At 33.4% G+C, this 22,672-nt stretch overlaps 1 protein-coding gene across 1 annotated transcript; it reads right to left on the bottom strand.

Annotated features, from left to right (window-relative positions):
• Window positions 1–2,781: 2,781 nt before the first annotated feature.
• LOC110038400 (OTU domain-containing protein At3g57810) lies at window positions 2,782–21,178 on the bottom strand. Its single transcript, XM_020743234.1, has 6 exons — window positions 20,991–21,178; window positions 15,847–16,545; window positions 15,622–15,743; window positions 15,442–15,482; window positions 15,165–15,263; window positions 2,782–3,191 (listed from the first exon to the last, which is right to left on the bottom strand). Exons 2-6 carry the CDS (start codon window positions 16,334–16,336, stop codon window positions 3,020–3,022), a joined length of 924 nt encoding a protein of 307 aa, XP_020598893.1. The 5' UTR covers window positions 16,337–16,545; window positions 20,991–21,178; the 3' UTR covers window positions 2,782–3,019.
• Between the last annotated feature and the right edge of the window lie 1,494 nt (window positions 21,179–22,672).

Here is a 22,672-nt window from a genome sequence, read left to right as displayed (position 1 = left end):
ATGTTTTTCAGAGCAATTTTTACAGAAAATATAAATACTAAGCAGATTGAAGCGTTTAGCATTTAAGTTATCCATAGTAGATAAGCCCTTTATAAGAATTTTCCAAGTAAAAACAACACATTTCAGAGAATTTCCGTTGAACCAAAGTTGGTCGCTCTAATGCTCTAAAGGTGAATCCTTATAAAGGTAGTTATAAACATCTTTATGAGTATAGTATACTTTCCCATCAGAACACAAGTGGGCCCATATTTAGCAATTTTTCTCCTGATGATGGAATTGATGCAGTCTAAGGGAGCATTGTAAATGGATGGGAGGGTCAACTATATCTCTGTCAAACACAAAGGTTGCCAACATGTGACATACAATTTTAGGTAAAAGAGACTTGATTCTATCAACTAAAAGCTTTGTGATAACCTTATATAAAATGTTGTGAGAAAGTGATCTACCATCATTGAGTTTCTTGGCTTGAGAACTTTTAGGAAGCAGAGTCGGAGCAGTCCGCCTATTAGGAAATTAGGAGGAGAAGAAAAAAATCTGATAGCATCAATATAACCAATTCCAATTAAGTTGCAATAATATTTTAAAAAAATGGATGAAAATTTATCAGGGCATAGGATTGTATTAGAATATATACAAAAAAAAGGTATTTTTAATGTCGATGTAAAAAAAAAATCTATTGTCATAAACATAATCAACTGGAGAACGGTTTTTGTTAGTGGGGAGTTGAGAGGAGGGGTGTTAAGAAGTAGAATTATCACGATTAAGAAGAGTAGAGAAATAGTTCATGGATTCAACCATAATTTCCGACTGGGAGTTAAGAGAAATATCATTTAAGTAAATCACTTTAACGAAATTCCTAGTTCTCATGTATTTGATTTTTTTGATAAAGAAACTTTATCATCCTCAACCTTGGATAGCCAAGCAGACTTAACTCTTTGTTTGATCCACTTTGTCTCATAAGAGAGGAATTCATAAAACATTTTTTTAGCATTGAGAGCGTCAAAGAAGATGCATTTATCAGGAGTGTTCAAATCCAAATGTGAATGGATTTTTTGTATAGATACTTTTAATATCAACAGTGATTTTAGAGATGTAATTAAAGGAGTTCTAGTGGGACTGTCTTATAACATTTTTAACAATTTTCAATATGTTATGTAAAGCAAATAAAGGACTACCCTTCACATGTTTAAGCCATGCATCCTTCACAATGTTTTTGTAATTTGGGATGTGGCTCTAATAATTTTTGTATTCAAAAATGCAATTGGAAATGAAGTTAGTTCCCAAAGAGAGACTGAGGGGTGAGTGGTCTAAAGGAAAAGCTCTGTGATGTTATAGCTAGATAATTGGAAAGATGAAAACCAACAATTATTCCTAAATGCCTTGTCTAAGATACATCAAATAGGGTTATGAGTTTTTCGATTGAACCAACAAAGCCACGCCATGATTAGAAAGTTTCATATGACCTACCTTAGATATGCAGTTCTTCAAATATTCTAATTTAGTGGGAATAGGTGGAATGCCTCACCTTTTCTTTGGTTTTCAAAATGCAGTTAAAATTCCCAAATTCAATCCAAGCCATAGAATAGAAGTGGCCGAGGAAAAGAAGGTTTGCTAAAGATCTTTTCTATTTGCATATATGAATGTAATGAGAAAGTTAATAGAAGAGGATAAAGAGATATAACCATCAATGTATCGTTGTTGATAGTCCAAAGCATTAAAATTGATAGTTGTAGGGTTCCATTTGACCCAAATACACCCATTCTGAGAAGAATTGAAATTATGAACATAATGCTCATCAAGGAAGATGGAGAGGTGCCTCATAGAGAAAGGTTAGAGAGGGAGGTGGGTGAGAGCTTTGTTTCCAGTAAGCAGAACAAGTCAAGTTTGTGGTCTTTAATAAGTCTCCTGCTATGAGTGAATCCAATATCATAGAAAGGAACATAACAGTCGCGGGTAGGAATAAGCACAGGTTGAGGGAAAGTGGGAGGCTCTCTAGGTGGGAAAGAAGAAGGAGAGTTATTATCTTTTGCTATGAGTCGGTGAGGGGAGGAACATTGAGGTCAGGGGTTAGGGTGGTGTGAGAAGATTAGGGGGAGGGAGGGAGTTAGATGTAGGCTTAAGAGGAAGAGGTAAGATTCTATTAGAACTTCATCTTCCGGTGGGTGATTTTTAGAATTCATTCTGGAATGACCTTTGCCTCTATTAAGAGGGAAGACAGGAGGAGGGAGGAAAGAGGGGGCTTCCGGGCAAGATGATTTGTCATGAACGAATGTGTTGCATGTTTTACAAGAATTTGGTTTCCATTCATAGATAATTGGTTGAGCAACATCCTTGCAATTTACTGAAACTGTTATAGAATATGATAAAGTAGATTTAGTATGGATCTAAATATTGACTTTTACAATTGTTAATCTCAATCCCTTACTAGAAAGATTGTCCAGCTAATGAGATTCTAATTTTGCCAGCAATTTTAAAAATTTCACTTTCAAACCGGAGGCATAATGGCAAGTTAGGGAGCTTAATTCATATAGAGATTTCTAAGAAATTTTCTCAAACATGTTGAAACAAAGAAGTCCATTTGTTGACAATAAATGGTTTGCCATTGAAGAACTATGGTCCTCCTCCCAAAATAATATCATAATCTTCTACAGAAGTGAACTTAAAACGTACATGTGTAGAACATACTTGGATTGACAAATAATATAACAGCAAAAAAAAAAAAAAAAAAAAAAAAATCAAAACTTCCAAAGGACTCCAGAATTTTATTAAAAATATAGAAAATATGCATAACAAATTTCATGGAATTATTTAATCTTCATTTGTAAGGTGTTATATAAAAAAGAGAACCGTACCAACAAGAAATGAAATTAACATTTTACAGGAAAATATCACATATTCTAAGCTTTGAAGCTCGTATCATACTTCATTTTATTGCTTGCATTCCGTTCAGTCGATGCATTTGATCACTTGCAGCATGAAGAGTAACTGTTCGGTGTCCCCTCAGAGTAATTAAACTAAACTAAAGCCTTGAATTTGTAGGCTTTCTCCCTGGAATTTGTAGTGCTTCATAATGGCCAAAGCCATGATAAAGAACTCGAATTGGATCCTCCTTCCCATATTCTTGACCGTACTCAGCAATGGCTATCAGACCGCCAGCTTCATCATCATGAATATAAACTGTAATTGGCATCCTACAAAAAAGATTAAAAAAAAAAAAAAACAATCAAATGTTTGCTTTCAGGTTTTGAAAGAAGAAATTTAAGGGGCATTTCCATACATACCACCCAATTCCTATGTATTTACCACCCAATTCCTATGTATTTCCATATCTAACACTTAAATTTTGCTTTTCACATTTATACAACCCAAATGTTTCATATCACATTTATACATAGGGATTGAGTGGTATGTATGTAAATCTTACTTAAATATAAGGAAGCATTGCTTCAAATTTCAAATACTGAGTTGGCAGAACCACAATGGATAACAGTATACCAAGTACTACTTGACATTGTTGTGAAAAAGACGGTAATAAAGCGAAAAATGGAATGAGAAATTTGCACTAAAATAACGAAAACACACAGATTTACGTGATTTGACAAATTACTTACGTCCAAGGAGTTGCAGAAGATTTTATTACTTCGAGGAATTACACTGTCAAGCGTTTCGACGTTTACAAGAAATTTATATTTCTCTCTCACTCTGTCAACCTTCTCTTTCTCTCCTCCTTTCTCTCCTCTCTCTCTACTTCTAGGTGAAAGAAAAAAAAAACAAAGAACTTAATTGCTACAGAAAGGAGCTGGGTTTTGGGATGATCCTCATGGGTATAATTTCTGCCTATTTATAAGAAGCAGAAAATCTTGTTTCGGCAACCAGGGAGGCGGGAAGCTTCCCGCGGTTCCGCGTGCGAAGCGGAGAGGAGAGTGGGACGCGTGAGGCACCATGCAGATAAGGGAAGAAGGAAGAGGCTCCATATCCAACAGACATAAGACAAGAAACCCAGCAGTCAAAATCTGGAAAATAGAAAATAAGCATGAATATGGATTGGAAATGTGAAATGAGCCATAAAAACAAAGGCGGAAGTGGAACCGGCGATGCGTTTTTACTCCTCAAAAAGATAATTTGCAGGCTTTTTCGTTTCTGATTCGAAGAAATCTAAAACTAACAACTGTCGAGGGGAATGATAAACGATAAATCATAATGGCTTACATTTGTAATCCTAAATATACAACCTTCTCCTCTAACTATTGGGCCATTGGTTCTTTTAAACACCAGTCTGATTCATTCAATTTTCAACTCCAGAGACTTAAAATGTACAAAAATGTGGAGAAGTAATGATCTTTGATCTTATATTGCTTTCTAGGTCCTCTTACAGAGTGCATTCACCACATCATAATCATCATTAGCTTATGTCAATTATTTCGTAGTTTTATGAAATTCAATTTTCATTTATACCTGTTAAGCATTACTTGAGGTGAGAAACATAATTCATGTGATTTTATTTTAACATTTATCCATACAACTTTGTTGTTCACTATGTTCCCTCATATCTCTTCTATGCTTTTCTTACTGGTGCATTTTACCTTCCGTTTTTATGTCCAAATCATAAAAATCTATTTTTCATTATCCTACCTCAAAATCATATTTCTTCTATGCTCTTGCAAATAATGATCTTTGATCTTATATTGCATTTTACCCTCCGTTTTTATGTCCAGATAATCTAAGGTAGAATAATCAACTTCGGTATAACTAGCAACCACTCCTAAAGTCTTACTCATAATTATTCCTTAATCTTTCAATGTTAATTTTGTCACACATGATTTTATCATTACCATCCACAATACAAAACTTCGAATTATCAAATCATTTACCGTCCAACATTTTATAAAAAATTTCTTATAAGCCTCCAAGTTACCTTTTTATGATATAGTACTCCAAAGCGAGTACTTCATGCTTAATCTATAACACCAATTATATTGTATAATTCATGGTATTGATGATTGCCTGAAAACAAACTGATGAAATTTTTGTCATTTTTTCAGGTTTTGCACTATTAAGATAACCTAAATGGGTTCAAAAATTGGCCCAAAATATCTTTAGTTGTTAGCCAAAAGTAATAGTTGGGCTTAGCATAAATATTGCATCAGGAGCTCTGACTACAAAATATAAGCAAGATAAGCATTAAATAACAGTCACTAAATTGTTAAAAATCTATTAGTGCTACAGCCACAAAACATATTTTTAAGGAATAAGCATATATTTCTTTTTAGGCTATATTTAATTGAGAAAATACCCAATCATTATCTTGTAATACCTATTCTTTTCTATACAATGAGAAGAACCCACTAGATATGAGACCTAGCAGTTCGTACAATGTTCATATAAGGGGCTGTCGATTGTCATGCTTCAATCCCGAGCACTTGCAGAAGTCTTGCCTCCACTTACATTACTCAAATATCATGTCTACTTAAGACTTAATAAATTAGGCTATTACAACATCGATTTGATCATTATTCGATTCTCCTGAGATTTTCTGTTAGGTAAATTATTTAAAATAGCATAATGCCAACTAATGAAAATAAACGAGGGTATTACAACATTGATTTGATCATTATTCGGCATTCTTCTATCGAGAGTTTCTTTCAAGTAACATATTAAAGGGGCATAATGTTAATGACATTTAGAAATTTCAATATTTTCGGCGTTCATCTTACGTGTAAAAACTACCCCAGAACTTCAATTTTGATTGTTTGTCACGGGTAATGAATTATGGGGGTAAGTTGTTCAGTCTGATTCCACATCTGCTAAATTTCCTAAATTGGGTCATTGGAAAATCAAAGAGGCAAAGGTCACGCATGGATTTTAAGATCTGTTGATTAGCTGACCTTCCTCAATCTGATGCCATATAACACAGCTAAAAATTTATAATCAAGACAATAAAACCATGTTATTCAATAAGAATATGTGATTGCTAGTTATACCGAAGTTGATTATTCTACCGTAGATTATTTCTCTGGATTTTAAAATTTATAGACTGATTTAGTTATGTCATTTATGCTGAGGTACCAATTGAATCACTTTCAATGATTCAAGAGGGGCATGAATAAAGCAAGAGAGATAATTATTTTTTATAAACTTCATCTCTCATTTGCCTTAGAGAGATATGCAACAAATGAAAAACTAATCAACTATTTATATTGCTAATAAAAGTCAATTACTCATTAAAGCTATTATTTTATAGTTTCCTCCATTAATGATATCCTAATGTCCTAATTTTCTACCAATCTCATCTCAATAGAGGAATAAATTAATAAAGACTGGTGCTTGATTTTCTTGTGATGATTGCATTGTATAGGATTAGGTGACAAAAAATCACATGAAAGGGCCTAAGGGCCTAAACTCGGACAATATTTTGCCTTGTTTCCTTTCATTACTGAGAACGTTTTCTTGTCCTATGCTAAAATAAATGGAAAAAGAAAAAAAAAAACAACGTATTGCACAAATGCTTAGATCATACACAGGTTTTATTGTTTTATCTTATCCTTTGTCCTGTTGGGAAATAAAGCATTGTTTTCATCACATTTTTCATTTGATAGGTCAAGATGCAAAATTGGGAAAAAGTAGCGTCTTTTCCATCACATAATAGTTATGCGAAAACCATTTTAACTTGATTAATAGTGATGTATACGATATTGTTGACCCCTAAAATAAAATAATAAAAAGATAACATTATAATTTTACCTATTCCTGCTCAGTTCACGAAATAACCCTCCCGCTTGGGGGTGTAAATGAGCCAGCTTATGTTCGGCTCGTAAAAAAACCACTCTCAGTGTTTTACTCGTTTATATTTCAAACACAAAAAGTATGTTTGTGTTTGTTTCATTTGCTTAGCAAGCCGAACACGAGCATTTCGCGAACAAAGAGTTGTTTTGACAGACCTAATCATTCAGACGTACGATATTATGGGGTCAAGAGTATGAGTGAGATTTAAATATTTTTATTTATATTAAAACTTCATTTAAATATAATTTAATATTTTTTTATTTTTTTAATTAATAATTTTAATTGATTACAAATCTTTGTAGCCTTGTAGTCAATTAAATTTTTTAAAAATACTACTCATTAATATATATATATATATATCTCTGTGTGCGCGCGCGCGCGGCGCGCGCCGCAAGTATTGGCTTGTTGGTGGCAGGGTCACTGTAAGTCTTCTCAAGTCAAGGGTTCGATCTCACCGTAACGCGGAGACTTTAGAATTTTAGGCATATGACGCAAGCTCTCATCATAGAGCTAAAAAACGCACGAGAAATCGATATTTTATATATAATTGATGAGTTTTATTTCGAGCCAAAATGAGCCGAACACGAACTAATAAATTTTTGTTTGTGTTCAGCTCGTTATATATCGGGTAAAAAAAAGTTGTTTGTGTTCCGCATGCATCTCTCCATGCGGTGTCCAATCCTGATCGTACAGGATATATTTCAGTTTTTTTTTAAAAAAATTTTAGGAGGGGCCCACCGAAATACATCATGACCGTAGATCACCTGATCTACGGTCTACAGTCAAGATCTGCCTGCATGCAATAATTTTTCCTCAGGCTGGAGCCAATGCCTCTTCCTATGAAAAAATTATTGAGTCCGCCCACCACACACAGAGATAGTGCGGTGGGCGAAAGCCAAAGTTTTTGTGTGAATACTTTTATGTATCTTAGTGGTACCACTTTTAAATTCATTGTACGGTGCGCGCACGCAATAACAGCTCCTTCTTATGGAAGCCGAAAGCCAAAGCAAAGGATTTTCTCCCTGCTCACACTATCACGACGGTAGTAAGCCGCAGAAACAACCACAAGATCATCACAGATGAGTTTCCCGAGACACCACTCCTTCGCGCGAGATCTAGCTAAGGACGACGTCTAAACACCTCGCCTTCCCCTCTTCTGCCCGATTCTGTCGCGAGAGTCGCGATTAGCGCCAACTGGGGAGGCAACGACGGGATCACCGACCTACAGGGATCCGAAACTCTCTCCTCTCAAGAATCCCTCGCGATACATTCGCAATTGAAGCCAAGTCGGGAAGAGAAGACAGGATCGTGACGTGTAGAGCCCTGCGATTCTCCTTGTACAGAGGCCGCAAACTTCTCGCGATTTAGTCGCGTCAAGCGCTAGCCGGGAAAGCAACGACGGGATTGCCAGCGTACATAGATCCCGATTCGCCTTCTCCACTGCCTCACGCGAGTTCACGCTGCCCCTCGCTTACTCTCTCTTACCCGAATCCTTGGCGGTACAGTGGCGATCAGTGCAAGCCGGGAAAGCAGCGACGGGAACGTGGTATACAGGGATTTCCAAAGTTCTTTATTTGAATTGCATGTCCTCCTTTGCTGCACCCATATTCTTATTCACACAAATCATAGCACCATTCCCAACTAGTCACATCCTCCTTCTTGTAACGAAAGATGATGAATCTAAAATTTTTGAAATAAATGTCTAAATCCTAAAATAAGAATTTATAAGTTCAAATCACCTAGTCCAACCATCCTCCTCGCAAGGACTGAAGTTGACTGAATCTAGTAATTTCTCTAAACGTTCAAAAGTCCAAATCATTTCTTCTAATCTTCCTCTTTGTAAGGACAGGAGTTAAAGACTTATACCCCTTTCAAATATAAATGTTTAAAATATTTAATTAGCCGATGATGGCCGTGTTGATCTACGATTTCAACCAGATAAGTTAATCTTTTAAATCAAGATTTTTAAAGTAATCTAAATACTTAAGTTAAAATAAGTCAATAAAAGCTAAAAACAAATTACACCCACATTCCGCAACGGTTTGTCGAGGGTGACAAATTTTTGATTGATTTCAGCTTACAAAGAACGAATGTCGTATCAAATGCACCTCTGTTCAAAATCAAAGCAATCACATGTCAGTAAGGATGTGGCCCAAGTTTTCTGTCTGTGTGGTTCTGCCGCCAAATGACACCACAAAATAATGGTTACGACTAAAGTCATCTGACATAGTGGTTACCGCCAAATGACACTATTAGATCACGACCGCAGTCTGTATGTTCTCCAATGTCTTTCTACCCTTTGAATTGCAATTTAAAAATGTACAATTGATTGTCATAAAACCTTATGTTAGCTAAAGCTGACTTAAATTTGTCTCAGAAAAATATCCACCCTAGATCTACAGGGATCTCCTAGACAATGCAACTCATTACTGCTGACAATAATCCTTCTTACATGTTCGGCCAGCTACCTCCTCAATATATATATATATATATATATAATTGATGAGTTTTATTTCGAGCCAAAATGAGCCGAACACGAACTAATAAATTTTTGTTTGTGTTCAGCTCGTTATATATCGGGTAAAAAAAAGTTGTTTGTGTTCCGCATGCATCTCTCCATGCGGTGTCCAATCCTGATCGTACAGGATATATTTCAGTTTTTTTTTAAAAAAATTTTAGGAGGGGCCCACCGAAATACATCATGACCGTAGATCACCTGATCTACGGTCTACAGTCAAGATCTGCCTGCATGCAATAATTTTTCCTCAGGCTGGAGCCAATGCCTCTTCCTATGAAAAAATTATTGAGTCCGCCCACCACACACAGAGATAGTGCGGTGGGCGAAAGCCAAAGTTTTTGTGTGAATACTTTTATGTATCTTAGTGGTACCACTTTTAAATTCATTGTACGGTGCGCGCACGCAATAACAGCTCCTTCTTATGGAAGCCGAAAGCCAAAGCAAAGGATTTTCTCCCTGCTCACACTATCACGACGGTAGTAAGCCGCAGAAACAACCACAAGATCATCACAGATGAGTTTCCCGAGACACCACTCCTTCGCGCGAGATCTAGCTAAGGACGACGTCTAAACACCTCGCCTTCCCCTCTTCTGCCCGATTCTGTCGCGAGAGTCGCGATTAGCGCCAACTGGGGAGGCAACGACGGGATCACCGACCTACAGGGATCCGAAACTCTCTCCTCTCAAGAATCCCTCGCGATACATTCGCAATTGAAGCCAAGTCGGGAAGAGAAGACAGGATCGTGACGTGTAGAGCCCTGCGATTCTCCTTGTACAGAGGCCGCAAACTTCTCGCGATTTAGTCGCGTCAAGCGCTAGCCGGGAAAGCAACGACGGGATTGCCAGCGTACATAGATCCCGATTCGCCTTCTCCACTGCCTCACGCGAGTTCACGCTGCCCCTCGCTTACTCTCTCTTACCCGAATCCTTGGCGGTACAGTGGCGATCAGTGCAAGCCGGGAAAGCAGCGACGGGAACGTGGTATACAGGGATTTCCAAAGTTCTTTATTTGAATTGCATGTCCTCCTTTGCTGCACCCATATTCTTATTCACACAAATCATAGCACCATTCCCAACTAGTCACATCCTCCTTCTTGTAACGAAAGATGATGAATCTAAAATTTTTGAAATAAATGTCTAAATCCTAAAATAAGAATTTATAAGTTCAAATCACCTAGTCCAACCATCCTCCTCGCAAGGACTGAAGTTGACTGAATCTAGTAATTTCTCTAAACGTTCAAAAGTCCAAATCATTTCTTCTAATCTTCCTCTTTGTAAGGACAGGAGTTAAAGACTTATACCCCTTTCAAATATAAATGTTTAAAATATTTAATTAGCCGATGATGGCCGTGTTGATCTACGATTTCAACCAGATAAGTTAATCTTTTAAATCAAGATTTTTAAAGTAATCTAAATACTTAAGTTAAAATAAGTCAATAAAAGCTAAAAACAAATTACACCCACATTCCGCAACGGTTTGTCGAGGGTGACAAATTTTTGATTGATTTCAGCTTACAAAGAACGAATGTCGTATCAAATGCACCTCTGTTCAAAATCAAAGCAATCACATGTCAGTAAGGATGTGGCCCAAGTTTTCTGTCTGTGTGGTTCTGCCGCCAAATGACACCACAAAATAATGGTTACGACTAAAGTCATCTGACATAGTGGTTACCGCCAAATGACACTATTAGATCACGACCGCAGTCTGTATGTTCTCCAATGTCTTTCTACCCTTTGAATTGCAATTTAAAAATGTACAATTGATTGTCATAAAACCTTATGTTAGCTAAAGCTGACTTAAATTTGTCTCAGAAAAATATCCACCCTAGATCTACAGGGATCTCCTAGACAATGCAACTCATTACTGCTGACAATAATCCTTCTTACATGTTCGGCCAGCTACCTCCTCAAACTAAGTAGATCAGGGACCACGACGACTCGAGATGACGAAACCATGGGATTTTGATCGGGTTTATTCTTCATTCCCCCACCATTCACTTTAAACATCAAGCGATGAATTCTACAACTTAAATCATAAGTCTAATGCTATTATAATATTCAATTATTACTCATTAGCCTTAATTGAAAGTGCTAGCCTTAATTGAAAGTGCTCTCTTGTTATTTGGAGGGGTAATTGACCATAGAGGCTTGCGCCTATGGGAAACATTGAATCCTAGATAAAAAAATCCTCGCTAAATGAGGGCGAAATCTCTGAGAAATGTTTTATCTACTATTCAATCCGTCTTCTGAAAATTTGACCTTCCCAAGCTCTTTCAAAACAAAAAAATAAAATAAATGCAGTCTCCCCGGGAGCAATCAGAATTTTCGGAGCCCACATATATTTCTTTTGTTATATTGCATGCAAATTATAAATACTTTATAAAGTTCACTGACCATTAAAATATACATGAATTTATTTATTTATTTTTGCTAGTAATATAAACTTTTAGTTGCTTCCAATATTTGTAGATTGTAATGAATCAAATTTCTTGTCCCAATTTAGGTATTAAGATCTGACTTTCAAAGAGAGTATATGTTATTTGAATTTCATGACTTGCCTAAGAAAGGAGGAATTGCTTCTCAACAATCATGTTCCTATGCACCTCAACAAAATGGTATTACTAAACAAAAAAATTGTCACCCTTTAAATTTTGTCTGAACTTTATTGCTACAAATATCAATTCCACCGGTTTGACTCTCCCTATAACTGTCTCTTTAAGAAGCATCCCGCCTACTATGATGCGTATACATTGTGTGTTTTCATCTACAAGCCCCATGAGCAATATAAACTCTGATTATTTACTGCAAATGTATGGGCTATAACAAATACAAAAATGTTATATTTGTCGTAATCGATGCTCCAAAAGATTTCATTTATCTCATCTCATCATATTCATTGGAAATCAATTTTTTTTTTTTCTAATTATATTGATCTTCTGCCATGGATACATGTTCTTCTAATTTTAAAGAATTAAATTCAAGTTCTGAAAAATCCAAACCAATAGTTGTATATGAAAGAATGCGCTCTGTTACCATTTTTTGAGCCAAATCTGCCATTTCAGCATGCGCAAATTGATCCGCCACCTAATTTTACTAATTAATATTTTATCACTGTTCTATACGATGTTCTATAACCTCTCTTTCTCCAAAATGATATTATTTTCAAATTATATTGGCCTCAATATTCATTATTTGTGTTATTTAGATGTTAATAAATATGACTGTTTGAATGACACTATAATTGAAAGAATTTGAGGTCTCTGAAAAAGAAACCGTACATGGAAGAAGTTCATAATCCTCCACATGTTAAAGTTATTTGCTATAAATGAGTATCAAAGCTTCACATTGATGATATTTTGGATCACTCCAATAAAGGTATAGTTAACCTTTGTAATAAACGACGATATGATATTGATTGTGAAGAAACTTTTACTTCTGCAGCTGAATGACTCATAACAAGACTAATTCTCTTAATTGCCACTTCACAAGGATGACCGCTTCATCAAATGGACATTAAAAATACCATGCTTCAATGATGATCTCAAGAAGGTTTACATAACTTTTTTATCTGTCATTTCTACATCTACTTCATCTACTCCTGTAGATGCATGCAAGCTAAAGTACTCCTTATATGATTTGAAATAGTGCCCGTGCATGGTTTGATAAATTTCACTCAGTCCTATTTTGTTTCCCCTTCGAACAAAACCAATATGACTTGTCATTATATTTTTGCAAGAATATAATGACATTACTACTCTCTTTGTTTATATTAATGACATCAATATTAGCATAACAAATTTGAATCTGATTAGCTATATGCAACATCTTCAGGCCACGTTTCAAATGAAGAACCTTAGTGCTCCCACTTCTTAGGTTTGAAAGTTCATATTTATCCGTCTAATATTTCATTGAAACAGTAAGAATATATGTGGACTCTACTTATTTTGGTTATCCTAAGAATGCTTCCTTTATGGTATTCCATTATAAGTAAAGTTAAAGTATTGTAGTGAGTAAGGCGATCTCTACTTGATCCTATTAGATTTCGATAATTGGCAGGTAGATTAAACTATTTGATATTTACACAATCTAATATTTTTTGGTGGTACAAGTTAGTCAGTTTGTGTAAAATCTTCATTATTGATATTTAGCTGTTGCAAGTCAAATTATTCGATAAGTTATAGGGACACCAATACATCATTTGTTCTTTCCATCGTACTCTTCTCTTCACCTTGTGGCATATAATGATATTGATAGGGCATACATAGCTCCCTAATACTTGGTGATCAATCTCGACTTGAGTATGTTTTTTGGTAAATATTTGATTTTCTGCAGCGTAAAAAATAGTATCGTGTGTCTATATCATCTGCCAATCATGAATATCGTATTATACTGGCCACATGTTCTAAGATTATGTACTTCATATACTTCAAGCTGAACTTGTTTTGTCTCAAAATATATGCACCCCTCTCCCTTCAATGCCATTTGAATTATTTTCAGTTCTTATCATGAGCACACAAAAAAAAAAAAAAAAAAAAAAAAAAGAAGTTTATTGTCATATAATTCAAGAAGCCATAAAAAATCGTATTATTTTACTTCACCATGTTTCTGCAAATCTTCATATTGAAGAAATATTTATTAAGGCCATGGCATGAGAATGTCCAATTCTTATGGGCAAACTGATGATTTTCAAAAGTTGAACATCAAATTGAGGAGAGGTACTAACAAAATATGCATTAAATACCACAAATGCCTATCTGTTAATTATGAATACAAATAAATTAGTCTAATTGTAAATGATTGTGCTTTAGAAGTATAATTATAGGTTCTTTTTAGGTTAGAAGTAATTGAGAAGGTCACCTAATCATTATCTTATTATGATGCCTAATTATTTTCTTTAAAGAGAAGAAGCAAACAATTATTACAAGTAAATGTACTAATAAAAGAAATTATCTAGAAGATACAAAATAGTAGTCTTGTAATCATTATATAAATATTATAAATTTCTAATAAAATATAATGCCCTTTTGATTATTGGCCTTGCACTCCTGTCAAATTTATTTTTCAGGATCTCCTAACCCAATTTTTTATTTTTCTTCATGTACCTCGATTTCCGTTTGAATCAAATTGGTCCAATAAATTTGATATAAGCATTTATTTCACCTCCCCATAAGATTATTCTTTACCTCAATGTTTAATATATATATATATATATATAACAGATTTGAAACATATTTAGGATTAAACAAGCTTTTTTTTTTCTATTTAGATGAATTTATCAAGCTGTCAATTTGACATGCAAAAAGATGGGTAAGAAGTAACGAAATATGCAAGTGACTGTAATATAAGGATATCCATGGATAAGATTTGATTATTGTAAATAGTATTCATATTATTATCTTACATATAAATTTTTATACATATTATATATAATTCAACTATTTCTAAGAATACACATTTAGAATAATCATAATCCATCACTGTTATATTCAAAATATTTTATTCATAATATACATTTAATAATTATATTTTAATTGTAATATCTAGAATATGATGATTTTTAACATAAGAAATCATCAAAATCAAAATTGAAACAAAGACCAAAGCTGAACTTTGACAGATATCATTACTCAAATATACTAGAATCTATCACATTTACTTGATTTTCTATTGATATTCTCAAGCAATTATGCCAAAACTCAAATTATTCACCAAAAGATGGTGGTAAAATTGCTGACCTCTTCACATTTAACCACCAGAAAAACAAATAAATGAAAATTTAAATCTTGGAGGCATGGTTATAACTTATTAAATACATGCGGAAAAGAACAATGAAAAACATAAGAGCGGCGGGAGGAGTATCTTACTGAAGAACATGAGACGCCATGAGCAGCTCTGGCTCACCTCCCCAGACATGTGGCTGTCTAATTTGGGAGACATAATCGTCAAAGCTCCCCTCAATAAACCTGATAATTAAACAAGATTTAAGACTCCTGGTCAACAAGGCTATTTGCCTTGCATGTAAACAATATGTCAAATTATGAATCAAAATTATTAAAGATACATGCCCCTGAACAACTAGGCAAGAACTTGTGCTGACGAGCATAAGCAAAGGTGGAAAATTTGAAAAAAAGAAAAGCTTACCATTCTGTCTCTTCTCGTCTCTTGATAAATTCATCAGCAATCTGGTCAATTGTATGACTAAGTATTGTTGTCTAAATAAAACTATTATCAAAATAGTACTTCTATACAAACTAACATTGAATCAAACATTCCTTTAAATCATAATTTGGTGTCAAAATTCCAACAAAAAATTAGACCTACCAAGTCTCTCAATTCATCAGCAAGTTCTCGTTGAAGAGTCTCATCAGGTATGGATTTTCCAGCCCGGATGCACGCCCCATGGGCCACAGAGCGAAACAAACATCTGCCATCGCCTGGTATGCCTGGCAAAAGGTTTGAGCCAGGATTAAACAGAACAAACTAAAGAAAAATTTAAAACTTCTTAGTAAATAACATAGACTACCCTTGCATTAAGCACTTACTAACCAGTTATGGTGTAATCGGTGCATACTTCCTTTCCATGAGAGGTTCTCAAAGATGATAATTTATCGACACCATTCTCAGATGCTTTTGCATTTACAACTCCAGATGAAGAAAAACTTAAGCACAGTCCAAAGGAGACAGCCGCAGCCAATGAGGTCTGCCTTGCATTCCAACTGTTTTTTGGAATTTTCTGAGATCCGGACATGGGAAGCCTCAAACTCATACTTCGGCAGCTTGATGTTAATCCTAAATTCAATTCACATCTATGAGAGCATACTGAAGCAGACAAGTTAAGTGGATGGACACCTCCAATTTGTTTGGAAAAAGAGAGAGCAAAATTAGGAGATTTAGATACTCGAAAGCCATTCAATGGGGAAAGAAAAGACCTCCTTATGGTCAAGTCCATGTATTTACGGCGGAAATGGCTTGAATGTATGTATAAACTAGAGGAGCTACATCGTGGTATAGGCACTGAAGGAATGAAACCAAACATTTGCTTCAATACCTCTCAATCAGCTAGAAATTCTAAAAATTTAGCACATAAATGAATTTTCCTTCTTTCCAATTATATCGCAGGTAATTAAACATCTCTCCAATCGTCATGGATTTGTCAACAACTCATTGATCACAGTTCAGTAAAATTTCCAAGTATGGTGCAAGTTGCTAAGTTTAGCAAGGCCACAGTGCGGATAGAGATTCAACCTGCACAAACTACCTAATTGTTAGTACATAGATAACATTGCCTTCATGATAAATAACACACTTTAATATGGGAACATCTTGTGATATCAGATTTCCAAATGTAGATCTTGAATAAGATACACTGAATCACTCGAACTTGCAAATTCACAACTAAAAAAGCCTTATTTCTGACAACCATTTGCTTCTTTAAATGTAAACTGAAAAAATGCTTATAGTTCTAGTCAAATTATAATTTAATAAATGTTTTATTAGAAAAAAACATATAAAAACTTGGAAATGAAAATTAGATGATCAATTGGAACTCACACAACTAGAAAATACGGTTGTACCATATTTAACAAAATTCAATCATATAATCAAGCAATTTATAGAAACTGGAGAGCAAAGGATACGAAAATACCAAACAAAATAACTAAGCTTCAAATCGGTATGTTAAATATAGCTTCCTCAAGTTTTAGAAAGCTAGAAGGATTTGCATTCAACCATAAATTTGTTTCTTTAAGGTAGAAATCAAGCAATTCTTCTTGGCCTGAATCGAGAAAAAAAGTAGAAATCAAGTACAATAGTTATTTCACATGCCTAATGCACCCTTATTTATAATCACAAACCTTCCAACAATTTATAAATATCAGAAGAAAAGTTGTCCTTCCTTTTAATTCCAGAAGCAATATCTACAGGTAACTGATGAATTTAGAACCAAAGAAGCTACTAACTGTTGGGCAAATCCTCTAACAGATCACAATCAAGCAATGGAATGAAACCGGACAACAAGAGTCATATAGTGGAGTTAATGATATTTGTGATGGGGATAGCTAAATGGCAGCGCTCATCCTTTGAAGTTCATTTTGACCATGCTCTGGCAATTCACTATTTATGGTTTTGATATACTGTACTTGTGTTAAGAAGACTTCTCAAGGAAATGAATCTTCCACAACTTGAAGCGACAAAGATCAACATTCATAGCAAATAGGCAATCACATTAATAATTGGATCTAGTTCATCATGAAAAGAGCAAGGACGCCGGCACGCACTATCATTGCATTTGACAGTGCACATAAAAAAAAGAAAGTAGAGTTTATTCATGTGAAGCGAATAATCAAGCTGCAAATATCTTCACCAAAACACTTGTGGAAGCTCTATTTCATAAAAAGATAATTAAGTTTAGGGAGTTTTGAAAATCAAATTTAGCTTAATTTTAATTTAATAAATACATGTTGGGAATCAAGCAAAACCGGCTTCAATCACTGAAAGCAAAAGATAATATAAAATAGAAAGTAGAAAATGCACAAGACACACCAATACTTCTATAAAAGTTCACCCAATCGATTTCATCCTATTGCCGCCGCTACGTATTTCAATATGGTATTGATTGTGAAGTTTTTATAAGGCAAATTTCTCAAATTTAAGTATCATAGTGGAATTCACTGAGGAACAAAAGTTCAGGACCATACCTGAACATTATAAGCATCATGTTTCAAGTATGAATACAATAAAAGTAGATCATGTACATATGGAGTATGCAAACACTCATGAGCATGCTAAGGGTCAATTTCAAAATTGAAGCTTGAACCATGGATATTTTGTATCATCTTCATTTAAAGTAGTATTTTATATATAATGCAAGTTATTTGAACCTACAAACTCCTCAAAATCCTATTTTATTTCCTTGTCCAATTTAGCCATTCATTTTTTCTTAGTTTCTATCAAGAATAAATACATCAAGTAAACTTATAGGATAATTACTAATATTTGTTAAACAAATTCTAGTTTTTGTATAGAATATGTAATGTTCATTACTTTGAGAGAAGAAGACTGAACAATCTTGCTGTTGTGCATATATATTTGAACGAAAAAATGAGTGCATTTGCATCAATATAAAAAATGTAAGCAAATTCAAATGTTTGTCCGCACTCTTATAAATATATGTTTATGCACATTAATTATAGTGAACTATGTAGTGTGTACACAATACACATCAACAATTTCCTCCATAATATAGAGGAATTATCCATTAGATTAGTAGTATGCCAATGAGAATCGCTTAGAGCCAAGTTTGACGTCTAAAAGATTTTTTGTAAATTTAACATGGTGCAAATTGTATTTTATATAGAAGTCTTCATTAAACCCGTGTGTGTGTGTGTGCAATGCAAGTTATTTGAACCTACAAAATCCTATTTTTTTTCCTTGTCCAATTTAACCATTAAATTTTTCTTAATTTCTATCAAACTAAATACATCAAGTGAACATATAGGATAATTACTAATCTCTGTTAAACTAATAGTAGTTTTTGTATAGAACAATATGTATGTAATGTTTATTTCTTTGAGAGAAGAAGACTGAATAATCTTGCGTTTATGCAAATGTACTTGAACGAATAAATGAGTGTGCATTTGCATCAATACAGAATATGTAAGAAGATTCAAATGTTTGTACGCACTCCTAAGAATGTACATGCATTTATGCACATTAACTATAGTGAACTAGGTAGTTGGTACACAATACACGTATCAACAATTTCCTCCAGAATATAGGGAAATTATCCGTTAGATTAACAGTATGCCAAAGAGAACCGCTTAGAGCCAAGTTTTACATATAAAAGTTTTTTTTGTAAAGTTAATAGGATGCAAACTGTATTTTATATAGAAGTCTTCATGATACCCGTGTATGTATGTATGTATGTATATATATATTATATATATATATATATATAGATAGATAGATAGATAGATAGATAGATAGATAGATATAGATATATATCTAATGCAAGTTATTTGAACCTATAACTCCTCAAAATCCTATTTTATTTCCTTGTCCAATTTAGCCATTAAAATCTTCTTAATTTCTATCAAGAATAAATACATAAAGTGAACTTATAGGATAACTACTGATATCTGTTAAACTAATAGTAGCTTTTGTATAGAAAAAATGTATATAATGTTCATTTCTCTGAGAGAACAAGACTGAATAATCTTGCATTTGTGCATATGTACTTAAATGAATAAATGAGTGCATTGGCATCAATACAAAATATGTAAGCAGATTCAAATGTTTGTGCGCATTCCAAAAGTGTACGTGCATTTATGCACAACAACTATAGTGAACTATGTAGTGTGTACACAATACACGTATCAACAATTTCCTCCAGAATATAGAGGAATTATCCATTGGATTAGTAGCATGTCAATTGGAATTGCTCAGAGCCAAATTTGACATATAAAAGTTTATTTGTAAAGTTAACAGGATGCAAACTGTCGGACTAAGCCGTCTTTTCTCTCCCATCTAAAGCACAAATGATTTGAAGATTAAAGCATTTTGCAAAAAGAAATTATCAGATGCAGACTGTGTGCATTGAGTTACATTCATGAAGAGGGAATATAAAACTGTGTAATCTCATTTTACAGGCATAGAGCTATGTACATGTTCTGTAGCTAGTAATTCCTTCTTTGTAAGCCTGGTTCCCAAAGAATACTTACTATTAAGATTTACCCAGTTCAAATAAAGGGCTCCATTTTTTCAAAATTTTAAGTTGAACCAAACAATTGCAATCTTGGAGGGGAAACTACAAGCTTATTGCAAAAACAAAGGTGCACTGATAATCAAGACAACTAAGTCGCCATATATATAAAAAAAAAAAAAAAATTCACCATATTATTTCTGGTGTCATTTGGTCCAATGTTACATAAATATCATTATCATATGGATATAATGGCACGCTACTTTATTATAACAATTAACTATGATTAGTATCTTTCTTTCAGCATCATATCTTACAGCCATAAAAGAAAAAAACAATTCAAATCAAGATATCCTCATTCAAATTAAATCAGAACATATTTTCCCGTTATTAGATTTGCTATGATGAGTGAAATAAAAGTTTTGATTAGTCACGTATCTCAAAGCAAATCTAATGGCAATAAAACTCATCATGATACAATTTGGGCCAGGTAGTCTAATGAAAAAAAAAAAAAAAAAACAGTAAGAGTAATCAAAATCAAAATCACTGATTTGCACCCTAAAAATTTATGAAAATAACAGCAAATTTGTAGCTAAACACATACGCATGCCAACTATCTCTAAAATAAAGTTAAGAACAAGTTGCCAAAAATGAACAATAAATGCTCATAAATTTGGCCGCTGTATAGAGTTTAAATATCATTCGCGTTATTGCTATTCGTAAATATTCACAAATCAAACAACTGATACACATGAACAAACCAACATTAAATCAAACCAATCCCAACATAACCAAATATAAATGCAATTAAACAGCTTAAAACAGAAGGAGATCAAAATGTTCGTTCTTCCACCTGAAATAACTCTACCACCCGCTTAAAAAAACCATAAAAGAGCAAACAAATTGAAAGTAACCAACAAAGCAAACCCAAGAAGAAAAAATGGGCATCCCCTTCGAATACAAAGAAGGCGCGAAGGGAAGGATAGAATACCGTAAACCAACCAACTTAGCCAAGAATTACAGCAAAAACAGCTATGGAATCCATCTCGGAGGAAGAAATCCGGTCCTAGCGCGGATTTCGCTCGAAACTCCCTGAAGAGATACGCCGGGACTTTTTTATTATTTTCCCAGGTTGCAGGTGAGACACCGACACCTACCCACCGTCCGTGCACTTGACCAAGTTGAATATCAGCCGTTGAAAGTATTATCTTTGCGCTGGCTGACTCGGGAGAGAATGGGTCTAACCTAAATCGACACGAATTGAACCGCTTATTTCTGGCAATCTCCTCCTGGGGAGCACGTGGTGGTTTCCAACTAAAACCGACCTGATTTTCTTGAATGTGTCATTCTGTTTTTATTGGCTCGATTAGCTCTTATAGATTATTTTTATGCGGTAAATGACTTGAATTCCAGTGGATTAATATTTATTTAAGTATTTTAAGTTTATATTTGAATATTTATTTAAGAGTTTGTTTAGGTTATTTTTTTGTTTTGATTTTGATTTTTATTTTAAAAATATATGTGTGTTTTTAAATATATTTTTATAATTTATTTTGAAAAATAAATTAATTTTTTTTTTTAAAACATTCAAAATAATTTTTAGATCTTTTAAATATTTTTTAACAATAATCATACTTAGTCAAATAAATATGTTTTGTTTCAACTTAAAATATAAAAAAAAATTAAAATAATGATAATAAAATGGGGAAAAAGTTTTGATCCTAAATGACCCCTAAGGATTTGTTTGGGATCAATTTTATTCTTTTTTTTATTATTTTCTTTTATTTTTAAAAATATGTTTGCATAGTGTGTTTTTTTTAATATTTTTAATCGTTGTGTGTAAAAAAAAATAACATGTTTTTAACATTCAAAATGATTATTTAATATTTTTAGTGTTTTAAAAACTAAAAATATTTTAATTAGATATGTCAAACATATATGCTTTCGAAATAAAACATAATTAAAATAAAATAAAAATGAAAAAATTAAAAATAACAAACAAAAGTGATCATAAATGACCCTAAATAAATTTAATATAAACTTTGTTTAAAGGTAATCTTTGAGATCCTTTTAATTCTTGTTTTTAATATATATTTTTTATTTTGTTTATATTTTTAATTGAAATAAAATATATTTGGTATGTTATAATATTTTTAATTGTTTAACAAAATACTCAAAAATACTATTTAGATATTTTAATTGTTTTTAAAAGTAAGCTAACTTATTTTATCAAGAAAATTAAAGAACGAAAAAAATAAATTAAAAACATATTTTCAAAATAAAAATAAAAATAAAGACAGAAACCGCACAAACAAGATCCAAGATTTTTTTTAACCCACGCACAAACCTTGAACTCAAGACTTCTGGTTAAAATCAAAAGACCTGATCACTATGCTAATTTAGCTACACAAATAACCTACTATATTTATTTATGCAACAAGGATTATGTAATAAGGACAAACACAAGAATATTATTTTGCTCAGTTAAAATTGCCCATAAAAAGGGCTCACACTCTAACTATAGAAGATGAGGAAAACTTAAAAATTGATATTAAATCCTCAAGATGAGAATTTCATTAGACTCCATTTGAGTGAGTTTTGAAGTAAATATTATGTATACTTTTATATACATATGTGGGCAAGCTAAGATGTTGACCAAAATAGATCTAACAA

Source organism: Phalaenopsis equestris, unplaced genomic scaffold (genome assembly GCF_001263595.1).
Source record: "Phalaenopsis equestris unplaced genomic scaffold, ASM126359v1 Scaffold232764, whole genome shotgun sequence".
In the NCBI taxonomy this organism is placed as follows: Eukaryota; Viridiplantae; Streptophyta; class Magnoliopsida; order Asparagales; family Orchidaceae; genus Phalaenopsis; species Phalaenopsis equestris.
This window is presented reverse-complemented; position numbering and strand designations above follow the sequence as displayed.

Coding starts and splice junctions, on each gene's coding strand:
- LOC110038400 (XM_020743234.1), bottom strand. CDS start 16,336: ATGTTTGGTTTCATTCCTTCAGTGCCTATACCACGATGTAGCTCCTCT. Junction 15,744..15,846: donor CACCGATTACACCATAACTG/GTTAGTAAGTGC, acceptor ACCTTTTGCCAG/GCATACCAGGCGATGGCAGA. Junction 15,264..15,441: donor AGACGAGAAGAGACAGAATG/GTAAGCTTTTCT, acceptor TTTAATTATCAG/GTTTATTGAGGGGAGCTTTG.